Source organism: Mustela nigripes, chromosome 4, assembly GCF_022355385.1.
Source record: "Mustela nigripes isolate SB6536 chromosome 4, MUSNIG.SB6536, whole genome shotgun sequence".
Taxonomy (NCBI): domain Eukaryota; kingdom Metazoa; phylum Chordata; class Mammalia; order Carnivora; family Mustelidae; genus Mustela; species Mustela nigripes.
Window position 1 is genome coordinate 179,445,223 of NC_081560.1, and position 21,208 is coordinate 179,466,430.

At 39.6% G+C, this 21,208-nt stretch overlaps 1 protein-coding gene across 3 annotated transcripts in view; it reads right to left on the reverse strand.

Moving 5' to 3' along the window:
- Positions 1–17,947, reverse strand: part of RAB11FIP2 (RAB11 family interacting protein 2) — a 43,502-nt gene extending 25,555 nt beyond the window's left edge. The window contains exons 1-4 of one of the 3 annotated variants that reach the window (XM_059398686.1): positions 15,112–17,947; positions 9,068–9,510; positions 7,872–8,340; positions 7,082–7,169 (exon numbers count right to left, since the gene is read on the reverse strand). In XM_059398686.1, coding sequence (XP_059254669.1) covers positions 7,097–7,169; positions 7,872–8,340; positions 9,068–9,510; positions 15,112–15,464 — 1,338 coding nt within the window. In that variant the 5' untranslated portion in view covers positions 15,465–17,947 and the 3' untranslated portion in view covers positions 7,082–7,096. Of the gene's footprint in view, positions 1–7,081; positions 7,170–7,871; positions 8,341–9,067; positions 9,511–15,111 lie in introns of those variants that run through there. The other 2 variants (XM_059398685.1, XM_059398687.1) reach the window with 2 other exon arrangements.
- Positions 17,948–21,208: the final 3,261 nt, after the last annotated feature.

Genomic DNA, 21,208 nt, shown 5'->3' on the forward strand with positions numbered 1-21,208 from the left:
AGGATAGGAGCTGTACATATCATGTAAAAACTATGCTGGTGAAGAAGAGCCTCCTCTCTGGCCTAGATCCCAACAACTTTAAAGGGGATAAGAAAAGTAAGGCTGGTTTAGAATAGACAGTTTTAGCCAACAGGCCACCAGTGAAAAAGAAGCATAACAACAGATAACTAAAATAATTTGGAATCAAATAATTTTACATCTTTCCAATGTATTATTCTCAAAATATACATGTTCATTCATGGTAATTAATGAAGATTATTAATCTATATGTAACAAGCTTGTTGGTTTGACAAAGAAATAATCCTCTCAAATTCTACCTTAAAAGTTAAAATCTACATATTGATTTGCACTGGGGTCACTAGAATATAATCTTAATACTTTCTTATCAGAAACCTCAGGAGGACTTACATACTATATCTTGTATTTGATCATATCATAACAACCTGTTCTCTTTAACTATTGGACTCGTCCTGTTATCCTGTGTCCAGTGCCTAAGAGCTCGTTAATTACCTAAACTATATCTCCATAGGTCTTGTTAATTACCCGTCTCCTGTCTCAGAGGACCTTGTTAATAACTTGTACAGTCTCTCTAAAGAGGTCCTAACAACACATTAAAATTAAAGATGCTTTTCTTTTAGCACCTGTCAAGTGCTGTAAATTGAGAAATTTTCACATCAGTTTATTAGCCTACAGTAGTTTTTGTAGATTTTTTGGGCTGGTTTTCTTCTTTCACAAAATCTCTCTGTATCTCAATCTCTCAACTCAAAATAATAATAATAATAACAACTCGGCAAACTTTTGTCTTTTTTTGTTACAGAGCTTTTTTTGTTTTCAATTTTGAAGTCTATAAATATCAATTTGCATTAGTGAGTTAGCAAAAGGATGGCATGGTTGGTATCTGCAAATTAACCCATTGGGAGATGTACCAATTAATGAGAGCTATTATAATGAGTATTAGGATGACAAAGGGTAAAAAAGTTTCAAGTAGTATCTGGGGAGTTTAGCATAAAAGTTCTAGTTAGTGTTAAGGGAACTAATCATATTGCATATTTCATGTTCCTAGTCACTGTTTCATTGGATACATTCTGCAAATCCCTGGACACTAATGGATTAATGGCTCTAAAAATCATCTCAAAAGTTTTTGTTTTCTGTCTTGTAAATGAGGCCACAAATTTTCAGCTGTGTAAAAGATTTATGGCCTGTCATGAATGAGAGGCAAAATTATCTTTACTATTAGACAAACAGGAACAAAAAATAAATACTGTTATTAAAATAAACCTTATACATGTTAAGGTTTATTATATTTATTATACTAGAGACTGAGCTTTAAACTCACACAGGGGGAAAAAAAAAGAAAAGGCCCTTAAGGACCACTATAAAAATGAAAGTTTTGAAACTATGAATAGGATCATTTCTTTTGGAACATTTGTTTACTCTAACTTTTTAAAATCAAAATGCAGGCCTACAGTAAACAGTCTCTTTTTTTCACGGACATGTTATATAACTTCATAATAATGACTACATGTTTATATGCCTACGTGATTTGTAAAAATTAGAAACACATTTAAATATACATTCCAGGTAACTGATTTTTTTGTAGTTTCTAAGAAAGATACGATACAATTTAGACAGGAATTGAGTTAAGAAAGAAAGGACGAAGGGAAAAAGAGAAGTAGGTCAACCTGATCCCAAAAGTAAAAGGCATACTGTCATGCAAAATTATAAAATATTAATGATAGACAGGAATTCTTGATCTTAGACACTATTTCTGTACTGTCCTAAAAAAATAACTGTTTCACCAGCTAAGCATCAAGCAGGTTTTTTCACAGTAAATACTATAAATGCAAATATATGTATATATGCCCTAATAAAATCAGTAACACCAGGAATGATATTATAAGACATACCATTAAGTTAACATAGAACAACTAGGAGTTTGCTACGTTGTATTCACAACAATACAACAGGAAAATATGAAAGGAAAGCATGTTCTTTGTATGAGTCACATACAGAATATTCACCAATCAAATTTCTGTGGTAAAAATACCTCCCATAAGTTCTTGCTTTCCAGTGAGCCTCCTTTCCAAAATCAAACATCAGCTCTTCATACAGAGCACACTAATATTTTGGGGGGAAAAAATATATATATATATAGAGAGAGAGAGTTTTTTTTTTTAAACATTTCAGAATGAGACATACACAGTGAATTCTCTTGACTGGGGGCAGTTCTTCAATCCGGAATCTTCTCATGGAGGCTCGGAAGAATACATCACAGATCTTCTTTTCAAGTTATGAGAGAGAGCGTATAAACACAAGCGTATTTTCTAAGTGGTGTTCATCACTACTGATGTCTAGGTTTTACTTGAACTCTGAGACACTATTCATCCACAGATGCCACAAGTATTAAGCACTCAGACATTTCTGCCTGGTCTTCAATACCTACCATAATTTACATGTTTCTTAGCTATTCAGCCAAATCTCATACTCCTCTCCATGTCCCTGTTTTAGTCTGGCTGACCTCCACCTTACTTAGGGCCCAGTGACTAAGTCATCTATTCAACCATGAGTTCACCAAAACAACTCCAGATTTCTATTCATTAGTTAGAACTTCCTTTAGTCTTATGAAATAAAGGATATAAGTTGGATGAGTAATTTTTAAACCTGACTGAGAATCAGTGGGAAGTTTTAGAAATGTTGACTTTCATTTCAGGGCCCATTCATCCTAAAGATTCTAATTTAGTCTGAGATAGGACCCAACAAATTGTAGCTGAAGAGAAAGCCCCAGGAGCCGCTGACGATCAGCACAAAGGAGGACATGTACTCATCTAGGTGGTATGGGGTGCCCACAAAAGAAGATTCAGCATAGCTATAAGAAGCTTAGACAGCTTAGCAAGGTAGACTAAGACCCAGACACAATATATATCCTAGAGCAGTTATGTTCTGTATCAGCAGAAATCCAAAAGGAAACACTATGTTATTAACCAAGAATGAATTAAAGAGTTCTTAGCCTAAAGGACGGGTTGAGCACACTCAGATGAGTTAAGAGGACATTCCAGGACTGAGCCAAGAAATGGGCACAGTAAGGCTTAGAAGGGCCTCAGAGGAGAGAGGTAAGGAAATTAACTTACCTAGAACAGAGAGATAAGGAACAGTAAAAGAAAAGTTGGCGAATCAATAAAAACCTAAAATACAGTAAGTCTTTAAAGTTAGAAGAGTTTGGATTTGGTGTTACAAATCAGAGGTTCTTAAACTTTCTTGAACTAGGCTTTTCCAACAGACTAAAGTTACCATGGCTCCCGTGCCCTTAATACTAAGTAGTAGTAATGCTAAGTGTTGTGATAAATAAAATGCAAAAACTGCAGTTCACTTAATACTCTCAGAATGTCTCATTCAGATAAGGTTTAATCATTTATGCTTGGTGAGGTGGCCTTCCACATTCAGGGACCCAGGCTACCCGTGTCTTATGGCTCTGTCTTTTATGAAGATCTCCATTCAGTCAGCCTGGGGCTCAGCAAACTATTTCAGTAAACTTTGCAGGCCACACAGTCTCTGTTACAAGGACTCAACTCCACTGCTATGGCACAAAAGTAGACAAACCAGTGGCTGGGCTGTGCGAAGCTGAAACGTTATTTACAAAAATATGGTTTGCCAACATCTGGCCTAAGGTACTGAGAAAGACAGGCAATCGAGATGACCGCACAGGACATTTTCATGGACCAGACCTGGACGTGGTAGATTTCCTCTCTCACTCACTCCTGTAAGCCAGAACTTCGTCACCTGTCCCCAGCTAAGGCTCTAGGTGTGTCTCTGTTTTTCTAAAAAAAGGACATCCTGTTTGCTGAACATAGATACCATGTCCACTTTTCACTGGAAGACCAGCCTGGTGTTAAATTAGACATGGTGTGAACAAATGATTAAAAATGGCATAACACACACGGGTTTTTTTGTTCTTGGAAAATGATCAAACTGCCGATGCAAATAAGCATTACTTTACAAACTGTGTGGGGTCAGACACACGACACCGCAGTTGGTCCTGATGACACCAAACTACCTGCGACTATAACGAAAAAGCAAGAGTAGCCGTGATTTGAAAACACAAACTCCGGCCCAGTCACAAACCGATGAACCATCTTCCTGAAAATGCCAAGAAATCCACCTACACTTTGCAGCGCATGTGCAGTACGGGTCGCGCGGCATGCTCAGTGTGAGACAGCAACCAGACTTCTCAGAACCGCGCAGACCACACACACAATGCGGCACCCTCACCGCACCCAACTCAGCTTTCTTCTGGGTCCACCCCGGAACGGAACCGGCTTTCCTCACTGGCTGCCCTGGGGCTGGGACGTGACGGACTCTGGCCAAGGGGACAGCTGTGGAGGTGATGCACACGGCAGCCAGGCCTGACACAGAGACGTGCCACACGGGACCCTCGGCTCTTCGCTCCTGAAGCTCGACCCTGCCAGCTGGGTGGTAAATGGTGGCACCACAAGAAGGAAGGAGCCTGGCTCCTGAATAACACTGTGCAGTTGAATGACCGCAGGAGCAAAACACCACTTCCCTCCTCCCCGCCATCATGAATCAGGAGGTGACAGTGAGTGACACACTTTGACTGTGATCAGCCACTGAGATCTGGGGTTGTTTATGACAGCTGATAACCTACTTAACACAGAGATCTGAAGAAACTCCAGAAACTGCTACGTAGGGTCTGAATATTAAATTTCAAGATCCCTTTGACACTCACTGAGATGCTGAATAATGCTTAGTTTTACATAAAAATGCACCTATTTGCCTTTGTGGGTCTATTTTTGGTGTGCCAGAAGGTCTTCCCAGCCCATACTGGGCTGGAAGAGGAGCCTAAAGGAATAAAAGCACATTTTAGGAAATGGGTCTGCTATCCTGTGTTCACTGATTCAAAAGTGATTTGCTCTAACCCCTACCACCTACCAAGCATCAGGCTGGAGATTAAGGGCAGAAAGATGAATGAAACGCCCTCGCCCTCAAGCTGTTCCTGGTGGTGGAAGGGAGACCAGTGACTGGTCCATTAGTGAACAAAGGGATGCCCACAGACTTACACAAGAAAAGGCTGTCCCCACAAGGATCAAGGACCTCTTCCAAAGAAAGCAGGCAAGGCTTCAAAGAAGAGGGGCAGGTAAGAGGAAAGAAGCTGTGAATTAGTAAACACAGGGCAGCAAAGGGCTTCAAAGAAGCCCATTTTCCTATTCCTTGTTGGAGTAACCTTACAAAGAACTGATTTCATTTCTTCTATTGGTTTTATGCAAGACTATTATCAGACCTATTCCAAGAATGGTAGCACAAGGTAGTATTTTTTGCGGTTTACAAGGCGATTTCGTCAGGTGGATTTTACTTTTTCTTTACCAAGAAATAATAACTCTGACTTCTAAGAAAGCATTCCTCAGTGCTTTCAAGTTTTCTGGAATAAAGAAAATTCTCCAGGTTCAATCACACCGTGTGCACTCACAGGGCAGCAGCACACTACCCCTGCACCTGCGATCCCAGGTGAGCCGCTCACTCAGAGAATGCCCCCTGGCTCCCCAGCCTAGTGGTCTGCCTTCACTCCAGTCAGCACTCTCACAGACGTCAGTCACAGGAGTCCAGGAGACTCAAAACAGCACTACTGGAAAAAATTATCCACAGCCCATGTCCTAGTGATGGCAGTCTGTGGCTTCCAAAGTGCATGTGGTTGAGATGTGAACCTGGGAAATCTAAAATGTCTCCTCTCACTGAGGGCTGATGTCAGCAGGAGAAACAGGAACACTCGGTCACGGTCACGGACAGACGAAACTCCCTTGACTGTATCCTCCCAAATTCCACTCAAGATCAAGCTGCTTTCCAGAACTTTGAACTGCACTCTCTTCCTTGATCTACTTAGAGTCAATCCTTCTTTTTTACACTGTAAATTAGAGCGACCCTTTAATTGCAAACGTATTTACCGTGAACATGGTTTGCAACACATAGGGAAAGAGTACAATATTGTCCTCATACCTGGCATCCCAAAGAACACGAAGAAGAGAAAGACTTAAAATTTAAAAATCTTGTTTCTTACACATTTGCAAGCATTTTATGCATTTATCAAGAAATAGCTCTAATTTTGAAAGAATCAGCATTTGTCCTGAAGTCACCCAAACAAAGCCTAAATCTGGCAAGATGCCACACTCACATTTAAAGCCCACAGCAATCCACGTGAACAGCCCAAGTAGAGGGCAATTAAAGATTTGAGGATACTTATTTTTCCACATGCCTCCATGATGTAAAAACATTATTTTCTTACCAGTTCCCATTTTTCTTGCTTTTCTTTGACTTTAAAATTATTTAACTTACCCAATCTCCAAGTTATCACAGACAGTTATTTTTAATTATCTTCTTCTTCAAAAAAAAAAAAAGTTTAGCAAAGGGAGAAAAGTACATTTCTATTTACCTCTGTAATTTAGGACTTAAGACAATATGTAGACTACGCTATATGAAACACCAACATAAAATATATGAGTAGCATAACAAAACTATGGACTCTTCGATTAAAACATTAATACCACATGATAAAAATGCATTTTTTGGTGTACAGTTTATAAAGAAAACTGAATACTTTTTAAAGCCCTAGCAAATATTTACTACTAAAAGAAAATGAAAGAAATACACTTTTCCCTTGAAAATGTTAAATGCCTACTTTCACCCATCTTTAGAAAATCAGAAGACAGGTGGGCGAGCACCGTCTAACAGGACGCTCCTTCACACTATATTCTTTTGTGAATGGTGGGACAAAACAAGGCACTGTTTTTGAATAAAAGATGATATGACAGTATATAAAACATAGTAACAGCCACCATTCACTGGCTTTATACCATGTACTTGATTTATAATTTATCATCACCCAACCCTACCACGCAGGTATTCCTTTCCTTGTTTCAAAGATGGAGACGACGAGGTTCACAGAGGTCCCAGAGCTACTGAGCCAGGATTCCCACTCAGGTCAGCATCCTATACGGTACTGCCTTAAGGAAAAACGTCTACACTCAACGGCAAACACTCTATCCTGCTTAGGACTCCAATAAATTCATCTTATTCCTTGATTAGGTTTTCTTTAATCAGCTATTCCACCGTTCACTTCTGCAAAATCCATAATCTCATTCAAAGGTATATAGTTCCAACTTGCACTAAGGAAGAAGAAAAGTACCGTTACACGTGTAGCTGCGAACTACGATTTTTGAAAATCGAATCTTTATCATGATAGTGATTATTCCTATGACCACAAGTCATCATGTAGAAAACTCTTTGATAAATTTATAGTACCCACAAGGGTCACAAAATTCCAGTAAACATTCACAAATAAAAGCTACTTCTAAATAGACATTTGATAAGGGTAGTTAACATCTATGATGAAAACCATTAATACTTAACCTAAGCTAGTATTTCTTAAAGAACAGCCCATGGGCTGCTATTGGTCCACTAATCCTCTCCAGAGAGCCCCTGAACTAATCCCTGGAAAACAATATCCAGAAACGTAACATATCACCGAATTTCTGGCCTGAATTAACACCCAGTGGTGATTCACTCTCACCATGGGTCACCAAAAGCTACGCGTTCTCTTCGTTAAGGTTCAGTATGTTTCTTTCTGGCTCACTTAAGTAGAGATAGACTAGGGTGGGGATTAAGAATTTTTTATCCTTGTAAGATAAAAAGTTCAATTCCAAAGATGTATGCAATGTTGCCTGGTTCCTTAATTGATTATAAAAATAAGATTTTTGTTAAAATCAAATAAAAGGAATTTAAAACATTCAAGTATTTAAAAGGGATATTTGATACTTTCAAGTACAGTATTTTTCAAAATAGCACAACTTCCCCCATGTTAGGCTTACCTTGAAGATGGCATTATATGTGAAGCCCTGAATTTTGTTGTAAACGGATTAGTTGACTCATAATCAAAACAGTCCTGACGATTTTCACTAAATGCGTTAGGTGATTTCAAGTCACAAGGGCTATCAGATCCCCCATTGCTAAGTTTATCGGATCTTCGGCTATCTTTTTTTCCAGTCACTCTCTCAAATAGGCTAACTTTCTCCCTTTTCTCTCTTTTATTTTCTTTTCTTACTTCAACTGATTTTGAAAATAAATTCATGCCGCTGTCCCATGATTCACTGCTTTCTTCAAATGGATTTTTCTTCCTTGGCAGTGTTGCAAATTTTTGGGGTAATGAAGCAGTCACATTTGTAAATGGGTCATTTTGTCTTCCGAAAGACGATTCACCTTCATCCACACTGCTGTCAGGTTGGTTCATTTTAGAAGTATCAAAGCTTAATGTTCTTCTGTGTGGAGATTTGAGACTTCCTGCAAAACAATTTTGTAGTTAGTACATAATCAGTGACACATTACATCACACTAGTTGACACATTCTGTGTGCACACTGCTGCTTTTAGAATGAGAGCAATTAGCTATTTAAAGATATTAACCTTTAAAATAATCAAGGAAAACAATCTTAAAATGGTGAAGCATAGCAGTCTCAAGTAGGTAGGCTAATAATAATTAGCATATTGCTAGACAATCAGGAATTGACTCAGCTCAGAAAAAAACAATCACATACACAAACTATAATGTCAAAACTAGAGGTTCTGAGGGGCACAATGGTGCTATAAATTCCCAAAGACTTTTTTCATCATTAGCATTAAACATACTTTGCTACTTCTGAACATACAATATTTTTTTATAGGAACTTTCTGATTAAATGGAATATTTATTTATGCTTCAGGCTTTCAAGACCAAAGAAACAGCAGTCAAAAAAAGACGCCAGGACATGAAAAGCAACTGGGACTCATTTTTGTTATCATTTAATAATATAAACACAACAGTGAATTATATTCGCCATTATTTGTCACCAGACAAATTCTGCCTTTAATAAACTTACCAATTTTGAGCGTACTCGACGCCCAATAAAGGGCTGACAACTAAGAAACTACGAAGAAATTGCAATTTTCATTTTCTAACTTCATAAGTTTGACTTTAAAACTTAAAATGGTAGTTCGGATCACCAAGGATACAATTAGATAGTGTTACTTACCACTTTCTGGAACCGCTCCAAAGGCATCTATCTGCCGTCCGAGAAGATGCGTCTGACCAATGGTGCCGGACTTGAGTTTCTCAGAAGATATGTGTGTCCCAGTTAAATCAGACATTGAATGTGCTGAAGAGAGTCGCTGAGGACCCAAAAGGAAAGGCTTTTTTGGTTTGGATTTCATCTGTATTTCACCACTTGAAAATTCAGTACTGGCATCGGGTATGTGAGAACTTGGAATGATTGCAGAAGACGTATCCGAAAATGTTCCATCATTTTTTCTACCTTTCATCTTATCTTTTAATTTTGCAAAAGGAGATCTTGTTTTGTCCTTCATTGATAAGTCAAACATACTTGCTGTCATATTGTTCCTCATGAATTGAATATTGACTTTGATCTCACCCCTGTTTTTGGCTCTTTTTCCTTGTTTGGATTCTAATCTAAACCACCTTAAAGAGAAGGAAAAAAAAACTGGGTTGTAACACGTAAGGAAGAAAGGATATAAGCTTGGTATATACAAAGAGCTTTTTAGGTTAAGCTATTCCACATCAAGGCAAACTAAGCACGAGAGCTATTATGTATCCATCTGACATAAGTACTGCTAGTGGCCTAAGAACATTTGTTCATGTTAAAAGACACTGAAGTAAAGGCCAGGAAAGAATTCATCAACACACTACTCCCGAACATCATACAATAATGACCACATTTTTAATAATTAAATATTTAGCCCGTTTTTCTTCTTGTAAAATCTATTGAAAGAATCTTGTTAACATCGAAGACCACTGCATTATGGTTTGCTAACTGTGAAAATTACATAAGATGTAATTTAGATTCATATAAAGTGGGTCAAAGCCTTCTCCTGAATAAAATATGAAAAATGAGTAAAATGTAGGAAGTGACAAATAGTCACAAATCCTGTGAAGTTTTTGAAAAAGCAAGCTTAAATGCTTCCTGTTAGAATCTATTTGCTTCACTTACTATTGCTACTGTAACAGCACCAAAGAAAAATAATTTTAATTGGAGCCAAATCTTGTGCTTTCATTCAGTTCGCTGAATCGCACTGCCCATTGTCAATGATATTACAATAGTCCCCCCTTATCCATGGTTTCGCTTTCCCTGGCTTCAGTTACCAGCGGTCAACTGTGTCCTGGAACTTCTGTGTCCTCAGGTCAGTAGTAGCCTAATGCTATGTCCCAAAGCCTACGTTATTCATCTCACTTTGTCTCAATACAGAGGCATTTTATCAGCTCTCATCACCCCCACGAATGGTGAGTAGAGGACAATAAGATAGAGAGACCACATCCGCATTATTTTTATTACAGTATGTAACTGCTCTATTGTACTACCTATCTCTTGTTGTGCCTAAGTTATAAATTAAACTTTATTATAGGTATGTACATACAGGGAAAAACTCACTATATCTAGGATTGGGTGCTAGCTACGGCTTCTACCCCCATGGGGGTCTTGGGACGTATCCCTGTGGGTATAAGGGGGCTACTATATAAGCCAAATTTATTTTTGGTTTTGTTCATAGTATTGTTATCCATGAGAAAGCCTCTGGTGGGGTCAGTGATACAAGTGGTTAATCCACAGGGAAACAGCAAAAAAAAAAAAAAAAAAAAAAAAAAAAAAAAAGACAAAATCAAGCCTAGGAAAGAGTTTCTACAGTGTTTTCACATTACTTAACAATGAAGCATAACTTGCAGACAGGTTATTACTTAAATACGGTTCTAAGAGAGTATAACAAATTTTCTTAGCTACAAAGGAACTCTGATCTAATTTTACATTAGTACTTTCTCTCCTTGTTACCAGGAAGATATCCAGAAGCTTATGTTTACTATCCATCAGGTGGAAGATTAGTTCATGAATCTTTCCAGGCAGGAGGGAAAATTGGCACACAACATCCATACCACTTCCATCTCGGCAAGTAACACACAAGAGAAATATTTTCCTCATTAATTTGAAGCAATTCAGTCAATTAAGATCTAGGTGCATCAAAACAAGCAGTTTTTTAAAAATAAAATATTTTCTTGTAGGAAGCATTATCCCAAGACCCCAAGTTGAGACCCCCCCTTGAAGCAAACAGTGAAGTCTGAAGACACAGGACTAGAAATGAGAAATGACAGAAATAAACTCTGTGGAGTAGAGAACCTTGAACAAGATACATTTAGCACTTGAAAAGCAAGGTTATAGCCCCAGTTATTAATTCCCAGTTCTGGGAAATAAAGCCATTTTCAATGGGAAAGAAATGCTTCTGATGGATGGTACGTGGGTAATACTCTGAAACATCTAGGCTTTACACAAACTAATGACTACACTGTGGAAGAAGTGTGCCAAAAACAAAAAACCCAAGCATGTCCTCTTCCATGTATATAACAAATCAAAGCAAATCTGAAAAAAAAAATAAACCAAAAACCCAATAGATGGAAGGAGGAATAATCAAAACTCACTGAATTTCAGAAATAAGACCAAATCAATCATCTACTTTTTAACATCCATTTTTCATAGATGAGGGACTTGAGGCACAAAGGCGAAGTAACATCCCAATGTCAGATTAAAATCAGTAAGGAAAATTTCCAAGTTGATGAATAACATCTGCATGAAAATAGAAGTTCTTTACTAGTTGATGAACCACATATGTCAATAAGGTTAAAGGCAGGGCTGGCCATGTGTTACAGGGCTCTGTGTTCAATCAGGAGGCAGTGACAACCAAGGAGGAAGGCAATGCAGGTTTTCTACTGCCAAAGGGTAAGCTCACTGAAGGCAGTCTGCCTTGCGCTCCATAAATATTTATTGAATATTTTTTGCTAAAACTATACTCTTAACACAACCAGGCTACAACTCTGTGTGTGTGTTGTGTCATTTTGTTTTACGGTAGGGAACACAACTCAAGTACGCTTTAAAGAATCAAGCAAGTCAGTGTTGGAATACAAACTTGAAATACAGTGCCTTCTCCACCCTCCCCCCACTTCAAGACAAAAACAAAACAAAACCAAAGAAACCTGCGAAGAATTTTAACAAATATATAAAACTTAAAATTTAGGCATGACAAACTACTTTAGCTGCTTTGTTTTGAAAGTGATATAATGGGGAAGTCTTAATGAGGCCGTCAAGAACCATTCCGGAGATAGCACTTACTTTCCCAGGCTTCAAAAAGATAGAATGAAGACACAGCATTTGGGGCTTAGTGGATTAATGCTGATTTTTTTCACCTCTGGAGTGCTGTTTTTAAACTGTATATGGCCTCTGTTCAATTTTTAGTGGGCACAGGTCCATGTTCAAAAACCACCACACATGTGGGAACTATTCCCAAGCAATTGGTGCTGTGTGGTCAGGAACGGGACAAGATTGGCAGGAAGGGTGCCAGGGGCCAGGACACAGGTGCACTGCAGAGACTCACACAAAAGTCCTAAAATCTGCATGTGTTGGAGTCATACCTAACTCTAGGAACTCTGATTGTTATTACTTTTCATGAGCATTTAAAAAAACAACAAAAAACCCAAAAACATAACATCACCCATTCCTGTTGTAAAAAAAAAAAAAAAATCAATAGATATTACATAACAGCATGAACGATTTTACCATTCTATTATTAAACATTGTATTATTTCCTTAAATCTCATGCCAGAACCAACCCAGACACTCGTAAAAGTGGGAGATACAGAAGTTCTCTTTCCATGCCCCATTCAAAATGTTCTGGCTCAGGCCCTTCCCCTTGCCTTAAAAGAAAAAAAAAAAAAAAGAAAAAGAAAAGAAAAAGAAAGAAAGAAAGGTATTTAATTTCAAATTATAAAAATAAGTAAAGTAATAGTTTTAGCCATCACACTTCTTTGCCTATCATGACACAATTGGAAAACAAGCTGTAAATACTTGTCTTCAGTGTCAAAGAGTATAAAGTGTCACACCCAGCAGTTTCATGGGACTTCTAAATCAGCTGGTAGCCTTCATAACTCATACCAGTTTTCTAAAAAGCACTTGGGGATATGCCGACAAGGCTCAGCACTGTGCAGAATATTAAATATCTTTCTTGCAATACACCGGTGGCTCAAGTTCATCTTGTACTGTGCCACATGCACAGCTGTGCTGGAAAAGAAAGCTATTAAATATATTAAAAAACTAGAAATATTACCAATAAAGACATCTCATCAAATATGTGGTCCTCATTTATCCACAACGAAAATGGGATTTGGTAACATCTGAAAATCACTTTGCATGCAATAACATCACAAGCCCTGTTAAGAACATTTTAAAGCATTTTCCCCCTGAAAGTTCTAATCAATTTTATATAGTAGCCAATAGAGATTTTCTTTAGGGAAACCACAACAGGAGAATTGCTTACGGCCAAATATACTGTTATTCGGATGCTGCCAAAGATAAGGAGTAAAACAAGACGGAATTTTAAAAGCTCATTTCATCCTCTGAATCTCTGGATTCACAGTTGGGCCTACTTTCACTCAGAAAATTTAGATTTTAGAGAAGGCCTGTAATAAGTCATTAACATAAAAAGTATCAAAAAGCGCAGATAAAACTTGCAGTCACAATATACTTAAAGTTTACATTCAAAACACTTGAAATATTAGAGAGTAAGTGTCATCCAAAATTGGTGACTTGAAGCAAATTATTTAGTGATTATCCACTTTTCAGTTTCAACTTGATGGAAAACCCCTCAGAGGAAACAATCCCATTTTGGAGGTAACAAACAGTTATCAAAAATCATTGGAATACATTTAACTTCACATTTTTTGAAACTTTTCTCTCCTTTTTCTTAAAATATTGTTATCTCCTAATTAAATATTTACCGTTTTTCCTCCTGCATTCCTAGTACTTATCTCTCTACCCTTTTACCCTTCATGTATAAACTTTACATGAAGTCCTGATTTTTTAAAAAATCTACTAAAAACTCTAATCAAAGGAAGGCGTACAGAAAATATTAAGTGACACTTGTTTTAAAATATAAGAAATTAACATGAACTTCAAGAAAGTTACCATTATCAAAAGTTTTTAAAAGCCAAATAAACTTCAATTATGATTAAAACACCAAAGCTGCTTTGGAAACTTCTTGTCCTCTTATAAATTCAACCTGTATTTTTCTCTCATTAATTCCGATAATCTTAAGGTTCTCTCAGATCAGAATAATTATAGGTTTAAGGAAGGGTGAGTAAACCAATCTCTAAAAACATATTATTTTTCAACTTAAGACATAATATCTAAGTGCTAATTTATATTATCCTTTTTTAAATGAGAATATATCTATCCTAAGCTTTAAAGTCGTAGGTTAAAGGTCATGTTTGCAGTGAAGATGTCATTAAAATCACTTCATCACAAGAATTGAATCACTGTCTCCAATCTGAAAGCACTGAACATAGTCTAAACACGCCGGATCTACAAAACTAATTATGAATATACTAACTCCAATATGTTGTAAATTCACAGAAAAATGTTATCCAAGGTTAAGATTGTACACATTTTAAAATTTTTCTTTTAACAGCATTAGACTCCATCGAGATGTACTGACCCCGAAAGATGGTTAAGCTAAAATAAAGGCCAACTTGTGTTTATAGAGCTGCAATGAAATACTGAGCTCTAAATTTGGTAATTTATCTTTTGACAGCTTCAGAGTTCAATATGAGACCTTACACTGGTAGATTTAATTTTCTGATGTTACATTTCCGGGAAAATTGTGATGTTTAATGATCACAACAATTTGAACACATGTTAAGTTTGGGTTGATCAACAATGTGATCCAGTCCTCTTGTAAGTATGAAACAATGTCAGTTTACTTAAAATTCAGTGCAAGATATTCAATTATTTAAGATGTTTACCTTAAACAAAAATAAGAGAGTAACGGATCATTAACGCCTTCATTTAAAAAATATTTCTTCACAAGGGCTATTTTCACTTCAGATTCGTGCAGATAGGGTGCTTAAAACTAGGTCATATTTCAATGCAAAAACCAATGTCCAAGCTATACAAATAATTTCCAAGAACACAATATCCATAAATAAGATAGAGTTAATCTCCCCCAATTCAAAATAAATTACATAACTTACTCTGTTTTCCTTCTTTGTTTGTCCTCAAAGATGTCATTGAGATTGATTGCCACCTGCCCTAAAAACTTATCCAGACCCACCAGGGACCTGTGCATAACTATGAGGAAAAGAATGTATTTCTCTGGATTCCCCTGCATTAGCAATCCAGGTAGCTCAAAAGAGGCCTCCTCCTTCCACACTGGCTCAAGGGTTTTCTCAGCTACAGAGGTGGAGTACTTTTCCTTGCCCAGCTGAATTATAGTGTATGTGTCATTGGTGCCACTTTTGCCTTTTGGCTTAAGATCTTTGGCTTGGAGCACTGTGACCTGCACGTGGGTAGGAAACCACTTTTGGGCTTGCTCGGACAGCATCATTCTGTCCTTTTTCTCTGCACGGAGTTCTCAAGCACAGGCAGTGCCCCTCCCGGAGGGAGAGCCTAATTCCTTAATCACTGCATCCTAAGGGCACTTAAGGGCGACAGGCAAACTCACAGCTGCCCAACTTCCCCAGGGTTCACTGTCAAGCGCCTCGCTGGGGCAGCCCGGGGGCACGGCTGTCCTGGGGGTGCCCTCTCCGCTGCAGAAGCCCAGGGGCCCAGCATCCCCCGGCCACGCCGCCCAGGCCTCCGCGCGGACCCCCGCGCCTGGCGTCCGCACCTTCACGCGCCGCCGGCCGCGGGCACGGACCCTGGGCGGCGGCGGGCGGCTCCTGGGCCTGCGGGCAGGTGAGGCCTGGCCGCCAGAGCCCCGCGGAGGGCTGCGCGGGAGGGAGGGCGCCCCCCGCCCCGCCGCCTAGAGCTCTCCCGCCCAAACCCGCAGCCCCCCGGCCCCAAGCCTGTCTCCTCGCGGCCGGGCCGCCCCGCCTCCTCCGCGCCTCCCGCCCGCCCGCGCCTGTCGGCGGGCCCGGCCCGGCTCCTCCTTCCGACCCCGGTAATACGAACCGCCGCGGGCTCGCGCGGCCTGGCTCCCTCTCGCAAACCTCTCCCTCTCCCTCCTCCTCCTCCTCCCCCTCCTCCTCCCCCTCGCCTCGGCTCCTCCTCTCGGGCGGGGGCGGGGTGGGTCGCCTGGCCCTGGAGCGGGACGGGGGGCAGGGGACACGGCCGCCCCAGCGCCGGCGGGCCGCGGGCTGCAGGGCGGCGGGCACGGGGCTCGGCCTCGCCGGCCGGTTGCTCCTAACACCCGGCGGGCGGCGGCGGCGGCGGCACTTCCGGGTTGGCCGTCTCCATGTTGATCTCGGGAACGCGACGGGGCGGGGCCGGGCGGGGCCGCAGGGTCAGGGGTCAGCGCCTCCCTGGTTGCCGTGACGACCGGGGGGCGCGCTGCGCGAGCTCCCCTCCCGCGGCTGGGTGCCCCTCCTAGGTTTCCCGGGCGCTGCTGGGCCCTGGCACGGCGCTGGGCCCCCGGGGACGTGGGGCCTGCACAGGCCAGCCGGGGGGCTCAGGGGGAGCGGCGGAGTGCTCCTGAGTGGAGGCAAGCAAGGCCCGGGCCTGCCGGGCCTAGGGAGAGACCCGGGTTCGGTCTTTGGAAACCCACACGGTCTGGCTGTACCCTGATGCCTGGAGCCTGGTACGGAGCGGGCGTCGGATAAATGGTGGCGGGGTGCGTCAGCCTTCTTCCCGGACCGAAAACACGCTTTTCCCCAACTCCTTACCCACTGTTCGCTAATTCGCTGGAAACACATCCCCCACCCCCAATGGAAGAAGAAAGGCAAGCAGATAAAAAGAGCCCAAAAAACACAGGAATTTTAAAAGATCGGGAGAGACGCTGGGCTAGAATCAAAAGACCTGGTTCCTACCCCATGTCTGCCGCCATCATCAGTCTGTGTGACCTTGGACACGTCATTTCCCTTCCCGACACTCAGTTTCTTCAGGGCCAAGAAGACTGTGTCTCCACTGGGCTCCTGAGCCCCTGGTGGACCATCCAGCTTCCGAAGACAAAACCAGAGATGATTCTCCTTCACCAAGGGCTGCAGCCTGTTGCCTTACCTGCACCTGAGGGCACAACCTGATGGACACCAGTGCTGTTGGAAAGGAGGGGGGTTTTTAAGAGAAGGAAATGGAGATGTGTTAATCCCGAGCTGTTCCTGGACTAACCAGATCTAGTGGGGAAAGTACGGGTAATAGCTGATGAGTCAGGAGACTTGCTGGGGTGTCCTGCCTCTGCTGGAAATTCAATATGTAGCCTGTGATGGGCACTTCGCTTCCTGAGGCAAGAAATCGAGATTCTGGAAACCTCCATCTCTTGTCCATGCATTGTAGATAAAATGGCTTTTGGGCTGTAGATAGCTTTTTATTTTATTGTGACTAAGATGGTTTGGAGGAGTATTCTGGGGTAATGTACATTTCTTAGCATGGTGTGGCACTGAGTCGCCTTTTGCCCCTCTGTTTCTCAATTACAAGAGACATTTATATGACTACTTTTTTTTTTTTTTTTACCTATACAGGCCTCCTCATGTTTTTAAACTTTTTTTTTTAAGATTTTATTTATTTATTTGACAGAGATCACAAGTAGGCAGAAAGGCAGGCAGAAAGAGGAGGAAGCAGGCTCCCCACTGAGCAGAGAGCCTGATGTAGGGCTCTATCCCAGGACCCTGAGATCGTGACCTGAGCTGAAGGCAGAGGCTTTAACGCACTGAGCCACCCAAGCGCCCCTATATGACTACTTTTTTAAATTTATTTCTGCTCATGTCTTATCTTCCCAATGAAATTCTAAATCCTTTGGACTGCCTTGTGTTTCTTGGAACATCCCTTCACAGTCCCTAGCGTTCAGTAGGTACTCAGTTTCTTGAATGACTTAATGCCTCTTCTCCCTTTATAGGATGAACTTGGAGAGTAAAACAATTTGATAGATACGCATATACTTTTCCAACTAACAATGGCCATAAAAATAAGAAAGGGTGTTTATTATCTTTTTTATTTTTATGGCCATTGTTAGTTGGAAAAGTATATGCATATCTATCAAATTGTTTTACTCTCTAAGTTTCAAAACTTTTCCATTTAAAGACATTATGTTCCCGTCACCCTGCCGCATATAAGCTAAGGAAGTTGATGAAATAAACGGATGAAGCATTAACACCAAAAAAAAAAAAAAAAAAGACATTATGTTCTCCATGTTCCTCAGTTTCCCATGCTTGAAAGGTACTAGCTGCAGCCCTTAAAACTGGGGTAATGTACATTTCTTAGCATCGTGTGGCACTGAGTCTCCTTTTGCCCCTCTGTTTCTATATAAGGAAATATATATGGTTCTAAATAAGGGTCTGTTCATTAAAAATTTTTTGAGTGGATGTATGCAAGTCCTCAATATATTTGTGTCAGAAGATCAGTCACTGAAGAACCTCAGGGGGGAGGGATACCGTCTATATTATTTTAGTCTTGTGGAAGGAAAGTACTTTACTAACACTAAATGGCAACAACACAAACCTCAAAAAACACCCAGATTCTAGCATATTCTTTCAGGGACCCACTGATACTTACTAGTGTCTATAGGTTTCCTTTCATGTTAGGAACTCCCAGTTTTTTAGTGTTGCTTGCACACAATGGCTGGTGTGAGTTCTGCATGAAGTAGGTGCTCCAAAAAGAGACACTGGATTAGTTTACCACCAGAATCTTCAGGGAAATGAACTACAGATAAATCATAAATAATCCTGAGCTAGACTCCATCTAGAATGAAAAGACCTGGTTTTAGGTCATTCTAGGGAAAGCATACTATCAAAATTAGAAAAAAAAAAAAAAAGCAGAATTTTCCATCTCTGAGACACAGTGCATGAAAAGGCCATGTGTGGAAAATAAAACAAAACCATCATCATACGGTGAATATAGCATCTGGATCCCAGAGTGGGCAGTTGTCTACTTTAAAGAAAAATATTCTTTGGGATTTTTAAAGAGTATACTGAGTAGTCAGTGGTGGAATTTCAACCAGCATCTCCAGAGAGAAATGAGTAGGAAACTTATAAAACTTACAAACTGAAACTTACAAAAACAAAATAAACATCGTGAAAACAAATTTCAGTTTAGAATTTTCACAAATTGCATTTTTATAAGTCTTCCTGTCTCTAGGAAGGTTGTAATTCAATAAACAATACACAATTAATTATAATAGTGGATGTGTGTTTCTAAAGAGCTTAAATTGTTTGGTAAGCTTTATTAATGATTATAAACTTGTTTACAAGTATCATTTCACTCATCTCTGAAATATAGTTATCTCTAGGGTGGAAGTTGGCAGCAACAGTTCACAGCAACACAATAACATACTCCTCCAACACAATTCAGGGAGTACTCTAAAGGCAAGAGCTAAACAACTAGAATTAATAACATCTCCTGTAGCACCTACATTTATTGTGTTTTCCCCGAAACCTAGCTGGAGCCAAAATTCTTTAGATTTACTCTCTGGCAAGATCAGAAGTTATGACCTAATGTTTGTAAGCCAGAATAAGAAAATAGCATATTTTTGCCCCAGGGAAAAAAATAAACAACAGCAACAAAAATGAGCTAAATAGAAGCCAGAATTACATTATAAAAGTGAAGTCATTTCCTATAAGAACGTGTTTTTTTTTTCTTTTTTGATTGTTTATTAAGAGTAAAAACATGTCAGTTGGATGAAATATGTGGTTGGTTCAGAGAGAGAAATAATGGCAGTTATATCAGATCTGGGATGAAAGTGGTTCTGCAAAATGTTTATTGTCTTACAGTTTTAAAAATCCTACTTACTAATTTTAAGATATACAGGGACAGCAGTTTAAAAGGGGGAGAAGGATTGCATACATAAAGGCAACATACCGGAGTTAAAGAGAGTCACTTATTTTAACCTGCCCATATCCTATGCCTAATGACGTAAACAGAGATATTTGGTATTGGGAAACCAAATACAAGGGCTTGGGAAGTAACACATCTTAAAGGAGTAAAATGCTGAAATTTCTAATTTTAGACTCTTATAATGTCTGTTGCAATGAGTAAGAACAATTTGACCAGAAAGTAAAAATAGTCAACACTTATTCTCCAGTTGTGGAAGATTTCACCAGTTGAAAATATTTACTAAGTGATGCCCTTTAAGTCAAGTCCCTTAAGGAGACTTGTTCCAAGCATTGTGAAAGATTTCTCCCTTTGGACATCAGCATCTCTAAAATTGCACCTTGTGAATCGATTGTAGGACAATTATAGTGTTTTTAGTGTTTAAATAACCCACTAGGTCACTCCCATGTACGTTACATAACAGATACTAGTTATTTTCCAGTTGGAAGTTCAGAGACATAAGAGCAACAAGAAGCTTTCCCAAAACATCATCATGATCTTTAGACCTCAAATACACACACACACACACACACACACACACATTTCAACCCAAATATATACAAAACTTACATACCTATGGCAAAACTCCAGAATTATGTTAAAGATACATACACAGATAGACTAATCTTCACATAACCACTCAAAAATAAAAAAAGGGGGTATTTGACATGTTGATTTGGAACTACAATCACAATAAGCTAGTAATTGGGGGGTTTGATAATCATTTTGCTTTCATCAATGAATTGATTGATTTGTCTTCTGGGATCATGTGATGTATGGACACCGTTTGTGGTGCATGAGAAGCAGTGTGATGTATAATATAAAGAACGCCAGTCAGCAACCTGGGTCTTAATCCCAAGTCTGCCTATTACTAGCTACATCTCTTTAGGGAAGTAATTTTCCTTGTTTCTTCACTGTAAAATAAGAGACTACAATAGGAACCACTAACGCATTCTATAATATTTAAAAATTCTAAGTAGTACATCTACAACATGAAGAAGAAAATGGCACTTTAATTTAATTGAATTTGGTCAGTACACTAAAGCAGTTTCCCTTTCTATGTAACTGATTAATAAAGGATCTTCTAATTCAAGAGAAAAAATCTTCCAAATGTCTTGAGAGTTCTCTCTTCCAAGTGAAAATGATCATCACAGAAAGGAAGTAAATATAACTTTTATTAAGGGACTTTGCATGAGGAAATTGACACTAACAGCTCAAGATTTGGAAGAAATCACACATAAGTATAAGTGGTTTTGGAAAGACTTAAACTTTTCACTTGTAATTAACTTAATTGCTATTCATATTAGTTGTAGCTTTTTCAAGCTATGAAGA